This window comes from Arachis hypogaea, chromosome 16 (assembly GCF_003086295.3).
Source record: "Arachis hypogaea cultivar Tifrunner chromosome 16, arahy.Tifrunner.gnm2.J5K5, whole genome shotgun sequence".
In the NCBI taxonomy this organism is placed as follows: domain Eukaryota; kingdom Viridiplantae; phylum Streptophyta; class Magnoliopsida; order Fabales; family Fabaceae; genus Arachis; species Arachis hypogaea.
This window is the reverse complement of record NC_092051.1, coordinates 104,376,104-104,385,185: the sequence shown is the minus strand read 5'-3', so window position 1 is coordinate 104,385,185 and position 9,082 is coordinate 104,376,104. Positions and strand designations below refer to the sequence as shown.

At 38.1% G+C, this 9,082-nt stretch overlaps 1 protein-coding gene across 1 annotated transcript; it reads right to left on the bottom strand.

The window, feature by feature from the left end:
* Nucleotides 1-1,339: 1,339 nt before the first annotated feature.
* On the bottom strand, nucleotides 1,340-2,626 carry LOC112757312 (protein FAR1-RELATED SEQUENCE 5-like). Its single transcript, XM_025805903.1, has 4 exons — nucleotides 2,274-2,626; nucleotides 1,991-2,186; nucleotides 1,786-1,870; nucleotides 1,340-1,662 (listed from the first exon to the last, which is right to left on the bottom strand). The coding sequence occupies exons 1-4, from the start codon at nucleotides 2,624-2,626 to the stop codon at nucleotides 1,340-1,342; spliced, it is 957 nt and encodes a 318-aa protein (XP_025661688.1).
* Between the last annotated feature and the right edge of the window lie 6,456 nt (nucleotides 2,627-9,082).

The window sequence follows — 9,082 nt, the reverse complement described above, 5'->3', positions numbered from 1 at the left end:
TTTAGGATTAGGATTTCTCTTAATTTTAGGATTGCTTCTCCAATTCTAGGTTCAAAGCTCCCAACTTTAATTTATGTTTCTCTTCTACTTTTAGATACTCTAATGCTTTTACTTGTTAATTATTTATGTTGCCAAATTGGCTTATGAATCTCTTCATGTTAGATTTGAATATTCTATTTAATATAATTTGAGATATTTCAGATTTATGATTGTTTTGCTCTATTTATAATGCTTTCAATTTAATTTAGGATTTATTCCCTTTTGCTTTGGTTAAGTAATTGATAACACTTGAGTTATCAGACTCAGCAGTTGATTGAAAATTGGGAATTGCTGATTAATTTGGATCGCTCTAAAGCTAGTCTTTCCATAGGAGTTGACTAGGACTTGAGGATCAAATTGATTGGTCCACTTGACTTTCCTTTATTTAGAAAGGGTTAACTAAGTGGGAGCAATAACAATTCTCATCACACCTGATAAGGATAACTAGGATGAGATTTCCAGTTCTTATACCTTGCAAGAGATTTTTATAATTATTAATTTATTTTTCTTGTCATTTAATTTACTTGTTCTTTAATTCAAAAAACCCAAAAACACACCTTTTTCCATAACCAATAATAAATCATACTTCTCTGCAATTCCTTAAGAGACGACCCGAGGTTTAAATACTTCAGTTATAAATTTTATTGGGTTTGCTTAAGTGACAAACAAAATTTTTGTACGAAAGGATTCTCTGTTGGTTTAGAAACTATACTTACAACGCGATTATTTTTATAAAATTCTAAACTAGCGGAAATCCGATCGTCACCGACCCTTTGTGGTTACCTTTGATGGACCTTGAATATCCCCTATGGCCACCACAGAGGAAATCTCTATGGCAATGCTAGTGTGTGTATCAGCGACAGCCTTATACCATAACTTGGTACGGTAATCAACTAGCTTGGCCCTTGCATCGTCTAGAGCAGTATGCAACATGTCTGCTTCATCATCACCATTCATAAATTCCTGCACAACGTTATAGAAGTGTACACACAATCCTTTGAATAAGTTGTGGCTCTCATCCGAACGTCTTACGTCATAGCTACTCTTAATGTAGGTGTGCTTGCGCTTTATTTTCTTACTCCAACGACAAAGAACATAGCATGAAGGCACTTTATTCACTTTGCAAGAGGAAAGTACTACAAGACAGTGGCAACACAGTATACCTTCACTCTCGAACAAGTTGCACTCACATCAAACCTCGTGAGTCGAATGGTCGAAATGGACATTGTACGTAACATACTGGGTCTTCTTATAGGCTAGTATTTCCTCTTCCACTTTTACCCAGGCCGAGTTACCCTGTTCATAAATGGGACGAATATTGCAACCAGCCTTCTTGCCAAACTTCGTTGGTGTACTCTTGTTGAAATTGTCTCTCAATGGCTGAGCTAGTTGCACATGGGATTAATCCTCTCGAGTCTGCAGCATCGTCCTCCAGTTCCTTCTGTTCCTTGTTTCCAAGAACATTATCGAACTCGTGGACGAACTGAACTAAGCTAGTCTTGCAATGTAAGTACCCACCAAAGAATGTGTGCATACTCTCAATCCTTTGCGTACTCCTTATAGATGCCCAAAATTGACCCTTGAAAAAGATCGGCACCCACATGCGTCGGTCCTCAAATAAGTCTACACAAAACAAACAACCCAAAAACAGAAACCCACATAAGGAACAGATTTTCAGAATAAAATACAGGAATAGTACAACATCTAAGCAATGACAATACATGATTTAACTTAAAAGACACGAACCTGATAGCCATTTGTTGTGATGTAGGTTGAACTCATCAATGAATTCAGCCCAACCATCCTCGAAAGCCTCAACCGACGAAGAGTTCTAGATAACGTGCTTCAGCTCAGCATTCAACTCACTGAACCTAGCATAACCACCGAGCTTATACGGTATCTTTTTTGTTATATGCCAGATGCACCAACGGTGGCGTGTATTGGGTAAGACCTTCCTAATTGCACCAAACATCGACCTGCATTGGTCTATGATGATGCCCTGTGGTGCAGTTCCCATGCACTTCAGCCATTGCGTGAACACCCACTCGAAACTCATGATCTCCTTATTGCCTAGCAGAGCACAGCCTAACAAAGTAGACTTACCATGGTGGTTCACACCGACGAAAGAGGCGAACAGCAAACCATGCCTAAAGTAAAAACAACCACATTTATTAACATCCAACTAATACAAAATAACACAAAAAGTAAACAACATCAACATAAATAAATCTTACTGGTTCGTGCTGTATGTGGTATTAAATGACACCACGTCTCCATAGTATTCATACGACGCCTTGCACCTTGCATCCACCCAAACTGCACTCCTAAATTTGTAATCGTTGTCCACATTCACTGCATAGAAGAAGTTCGGATTTATCTCCTTCATTCGCATGAAGTAATTTAGCATGTCCTTGACATCGGCATTGACATTAGTGGATCGGAGTCTTGATGAGATGTAATTCCTGACATCCTTCTCTGAGAAGCCCAGGTTCGACGGCCCACCAACCTCATTAGCCAATGCTAGAAATGTCTTGTTGAGTTGAATTCCCGCCTCATCATTAACCTCAATCATGCATTTCGTATGCATGGTCAACTCTCTATTCTCGTGGTAATACACTGCCTTTTTAGTTTAACATGGGTGCAAGTGCCTCAAATTAACCTTCAACAAGACCCAATCTTGCCTCTCCCTGTCAAACTTTGCATATACCCTTGCTTTGCACCCCACAGCTGCAACCGTGTTCTTTTGTGTGGGTGTTTTGACACGAGATCCATGAAAACCCTCCCAATTACAATGAATAGATTGGTTAATCGGTTCCTTTGTCATCCTGTCATAATTTGTGTTCCGTATCTTACTTATAAAATTGACTTTCTTTGCGTAGGTCACATAAAAATCTTAGGCCAGCTTCAAATGCTCAAACCGTATCCCAACTCTTGGTATTTCATCTTCGGCAAGGCAACTGTGATCCGGTAACTACGAAAACATATTTATTCAAGAAATAGCATGGTTTTGTATATTCTCCTTTAATTGTGCTTGAATGTGAAAACATGCTTTTTAGGACTCAAAATAGCTAAATTTAATTCACCTTGATTCTATTAGATGCCTTGATATGTTTGTTAAGTGATTTAAGGTTTAAGAGGCAAAGATTGGATCAAGGAAATGAAGGAAGAAAGCATGAAAAGTTGGAGAACTCATGAAGAAATGAAAGAACCGGAAAGCTGTCAAGCCGACCTCTTTGCACTTAAACGACCATAACTTGAGCTACAGAGGTCCAATTGATGCGGTTCTAGTTGGGTTGGAAAGCTAACATCCGGGGCTTCGAAACGATATAAGATTTGCCATAGTTGCATCGCGCATAGGGGCGCGCACGCGCACGGTACGCGGACGCGCCGATGGTGGCACATGACCCACTTAATGCAAACGTGGCCAGCGATTTTAGAAGCCTTGTGGGCCCAATCCAACTCATTTCTGATGCTATTTAAGCCAAGGATTGAAGGGGAATCAACATACTTTTCATACTTTACTTTTACTTTTAATCATTAGTCATAGTTTAGTTTTAGAAGTAGTTAGAGTTAGAGAGAGAAGCTCTCTTTTCTCTCTAGAATTAGGATTAGGAATTAGGGTTAGATTAGGATCTCATAGTTCTAGGTTTAATTCAAGTCTCCTTCTACTTCTACCTTCAATTGATGATTGCTACACTTTGGTTCTTCTCTCTATCCCTATTCTCTTGTTGTAATTTCTCTTATTTTGTTTCTAGGTTTTGTAATTGAGATACTCTTGTTTCCTTTATTTTCTTTCAATAATGCAATTTGAGGTAATTCATGATAATTGTGATTGCATTGATTGTTGTTGTTAATTCTTTACATTCAATTGTAGTTAGAATTCATTCTTGTTGTGATTGACTATACTTTTCTTTTGTGCCTTCCAAGTGTTTGATTAAATGCTTGGAAGAATGTTAGACTAGAATTTTATGTTCTTGGCTTGAGAAGGTAACTTAGGATTTCTTGAGTCACTAGTGTCCAATTGATTGATAGTTGATAGCCATTAACTCTAGCCTTCATTAATCCAATTAGTGGAAAGCTAGGACTTATGGACTAGGATTGATATAACTCACTTGACTTTCCTTTGTTAATCGATTTAAGGATGACTAAGTGGGAGTAATCCTTGCAACTACCATACTTGTGGCTAGTGATAATGATGAAGACCCTTGACAACCAAACCTTGCCAAGACCATTTTGTGAATAAAGTTTTCCTACCATTTACTATTCACATTCCTCATCCAAAACCCCAAAATAAACAAGTCCATAACCAATAACAAGAACACTACCCTGCAAGTCCTTTGAGAGACGACTCGAGGTTTAAATACTTCGATTTATAGATTTTAGGGGTTTGTACTTGTGACAAATAAATTTTTGCATGAAAGGATTATTGTTGGTTTAGAGACTATACTTCAACGAGATTTCATTTGTGAAATTCTAAACCGTCAAAAATCCGTTCGTCAAAATGGCGCCGTTGCCGGGGAGTTGCAATGGTGTTATGTTATTGGTTATTGTATATATGTGAATATTGTGAATAGCTTGATTTTTGGATTGCTTGTTAGTTTTTGCTAGTTCTAGGACTTTGTTTCATTCTTTCTTGTTAGCTTTTGCTTCCTATTTTTACTTTTCACTATGAATTCTCACTTTGGCTATGAGTGTGATTACAACTATGTTGTAGGTGATGGGAGCTACAATGAAGATGTGTGTCAAGGATGGGATAACCAAAGGTGGGAGGAGCCATATGCTTATGATCAATCCTCTTGGCAACAACCTCCACCAATGCACTATGAAGAAGAGCCATTCTATGATGCATATCAATCCAATGGCTATGGTGAATCTCCTTGTGACTTTCAAGAACCACCACCATATGCCTATGAGTCATATCCTCAACATGAACCTCAACCACACTCACAAGCCTATTTTCAACAAACACCTCCATATGACCATGATCCTTACCTACCATTCCAACCTCCTTTTGAACCATATGAGCCATACATAGAACCACAATTCCAAGATTACTACTCCCAAGAACCACTTCAATACACACCACCACCTCACCAAGAAGAACCACCTTCCTATATTGAACCCTTTCTCCAAGACAATGAACCTTCTTATCCACTCCAACCTCTAATGGATGGAACCCTTGGTGTTCTTCTTCAAGGACATGAGGAGATGACAAGGGATGTGCAACAATTCATGACCGCCTTGGATGCGGTGGTAAACCGGTTAGCATCCCAATTTTTGGACACTCAAGGAACTCCCATGGCTCAAGAAGAGCATAGCATGAAGGAGAGATTGGAAACTCCGGTGGAAAAGGAGGAAGGCTACTTTGTGTTAGAACAATTGGAGGAACCTATGACCATTAAAGAAGAGGAAGAAGTGGTTGAAGACCTAGGAGATGCGGAACCTCCATGGGAAGCTAAAATCATAGAAAATCCATCCAAGAAGATTGAATTTGATGTCGAGGAGGAAAGTGCACAACCTCCAAAATAATTTTTGAATGAAGACTTGGAAAGAATGAAGCAAGAATTGAGTTCCCTTGGTGATGAAGATCATGCATCCAACCCTCTTGGTGGTGAATCCTTTGAATTTGAAGAACCTTCTCCCAATGAGATAGAAAGCAATGTGGAGGTAGATTTCTCTCAACCTCCCATTTATGATTTGAGTGATGAGGAAGAGTTAGATGAAATTGATGAACAAAGGATTGGAAGTGAAGAAGCTTATGAAGTGGTGGAGATTAATAAGGAAGAACACAAGGGAGTAAAGCTTGCTAGCACGTTGGAGATACCTCTCCCCAAGCCACCACCATCCATTCTTTCATTCAAGTGGGTAAATTCCTTATACTCAAGCTTTATTATTCCCCTTGAATATGGTTTGCTTGAGACGGATGGTCAACTTAAACATATTTGTGGCTTTAAAAGCAAAAAGGAAATGGCTAGTGGTTGGAAACATTATTCTAGACTCATTATGGTTGCATGTTCAAAGCTTAATTGCACGGTTTGGTATAGAGCTAGATTGTTTGGGTCTAGGAGAATGTTTGGTCACTTTATTGAGAATTCTAAGGTCATGCCACCCAAATGGAATAATGATAATCAACTTGAAGATGGGTGTGGAAATAAGATATGGGATCCGGGAATATATGAGGATCAATTTTGGGAGCCCATGGTTTGTGAAGAACGCCATCAAGGCTTGAAGATATTAAAATTGAAGAATGGAGCTTATTGGAGATTCAAGCATTGGTGGATGTTCAAGGATAGCTTCAAGCACAAGCCACCTTGAGAGGAGCTCCCCATAAGTCCAACTTAAGGACAATAAACAAAAGTGCTAGGTGGGAGACAACCCACCATGGTAAAATCCTTTCATTTTCTCTTTTGTATATATTGGTAGAATTAGTTTAATTTCATATTTTGTTTAGTTAGTTGAGTGTGTTTGGTAGTTTAAGTATGTTAAATAAGGTTTTATGGTGTTTTGGTAGCTGTTTGGAGGTTTGGAATACTTGGATTGGTGCAAAAACATAGAAAAAAATTTTTGAAAAACAGAGCACCATCCACGTGTACGCGTACATGGCGCGTACGCGCACTTCCAGCATTTTCGACCATCCACGCGCGCGCGCCATGCGTGCGTACGCGCGGATTGAGAAGTTTCAACCTCCATACATTTTCCAAAGAGTTGTGCCTGCGCCGCGCCAACGTTGTGCCTCTGGCACAAACCCCACTTGCGCACACGCGCACATGACGCGTACGCGCCACTCTCGAAATAAGCCAACGACGCGCGCGCGCCATGCGTGCGTACGCGCGGATTTCCTTCCTTCACCACATTTCTTTTCTTCTCCTCCTTCTATTTCTCCCTTTTTCCTTTCTTCTTCCCTCCTCCTACCCCTCATCCAACACTTCCAAACACCATTGACAACCATTTATTTTAGTTAACAAATTAGTTAGTTAGTTAGTTGATTAGTTAGTTTTAGTTTAGTTTTCATTTTATTTTCTCTCTTTTCATCATAAGTGTTGGAGTATTGACTTTGTTTACTATACATTGCTATATCCCTTATTGCCTAAATGCTATTTTAGCATGAATGTTTTTAGATAATCTTTGTTAGATTCTATGATTGAGGTTATATTTTGTTACTTGGTTTTGAGTTCTTCATGCTTACCTTTTGAAAAATACCAAGTGATGAGAATTGTCTTCGAGCTTATAACTCTTTTGAATTGCATGTTGTAGCTAGCCACCATGTGATTTGGATCCTTTTCCCTCGATTAGGCAACCTCTTGATGGATGATGTTGTGCATTTACCTTAATGCATTGTGTTCATGATTATATCCATCCATATGTTTGACTTGAATGCTTTCATGCTTCTCTAATGCTTGTCTTACCTTACAAGCTTACTTAAAGCATCTCAAGCACACTAGGATAAGTGAAGTGCATGCTTCTTTTGTGACATAGCTTTTATGCTAATGTGTCTTCTAAACCGCGCAATTTAGAATTCACATACCTAATATTTCTTAATGTCACACTAATTCACTCACCTCATTCTAGTGATTTACCTCATTCCAACAATGTATACTTCCTTGCTTTTATATCTTCTCATCTTATGGTGTTATATTTTTGTTTTTCATAACGAATGCACCACAAGCAACCATGGAAGCGGAAGAAAGAACACATAGCAATCCGGAGAGTCGTCGTACCCCCTTGCTCATCTTTGAGTGCACCGAGGACGGTGCAAGCTTTTAAGTGTGGGGAGGTCGTCCGACCGGTCGGCGATTTTGGGTGACAAATTTCTAACCCCAACACTTTTGCATTTCATTTTAGGTTCTTAGGATTTTTACTTTCATTTTCTTATTTTTGCATATGTATACACAATAAGCTTAGTCAAAATAATGAAATTTTTCAAATAATGAAATTTTTCAAGATTTCTATCTATAGGGCATCTCAATTGATTTGAGTGAAAACTTTTCATAGAACTTGCTTGAATTATATATTTTGTGGAACATGATTTATGAGCTAAGAACACAAGCTTGTGAGACTTGAGCCTAATGATGTGGTTACATCTTATAACCACTTATTTTCCTTCTTGTGTGTAATTGTTCTCTTTCTATGATTGTAATCTTTGATTTGTTTGATTCTTTATGTCCATTATTTTGTGTATTCATGCATTTATATGATTGAGGCCATCATTTTATTAGCTCACTTACCCAAATAGCCTTACCTTTTATCTTCCTTTGTTAGCCAAATTTGAGCCTACGCTTAACCCACTTATTCTTATTTTAGCACATTACAAGCCTTAAAGCGAAAAATAATAATTGTCCCTTAATTTGGATCTTTGATTAGCTTAGGCTAGTGTGTGTGAGTATCATTCAAGTGTGGGAACCTTGGGACATTGGGTGAATAAAAGGGTATTTTGTATTGTTATTGAAAATATTGGGAATTGGGTACATACTCATGTATTGATCAAATATAAAACCTTATGCATTGATGCTCTTGTATATAGAAAGAAAAAAAATGAGAAAAACAAAAGAAAAAGAAAAGAAAAATAATATGGAAAAGAAAAAAATAGAAAAAAAAAAGAAGAAAAAAATAATAAAAAGGGGACAAAATGCCCCAAGGCAAGGTCCAATAAAATCAATGCATAAGTGTTGTGAAATGAAAAAGAAAATGCATGAGTATGTGAAAAAGTGAAGAATGGGTAGCTAGATTAGAACTTAATTGTATAGGATGTCATAGGTTAGGTGGGAAGTTTAAGCTTATCAAAGATTCAAATTTCAAGCTCACTTGACCAAATATGCATCCTACCTTGACCCTAGCCCCATTACAACCAATGAAAAGACCTCATGATACTTGTATGCATGCATGAAATAAATTTTGATTGTTAGAAGAAAAACAAATCTTGGAAAGCATGAAATAGAGGAGAATTGAGTGAATCAACCCTAAACACTTGAGCGAATAGAGTGCAAACACATCCGGTGAGGGTTTGATGCTCAGTTACATGTTTTCACCTATGATCATCATTCTT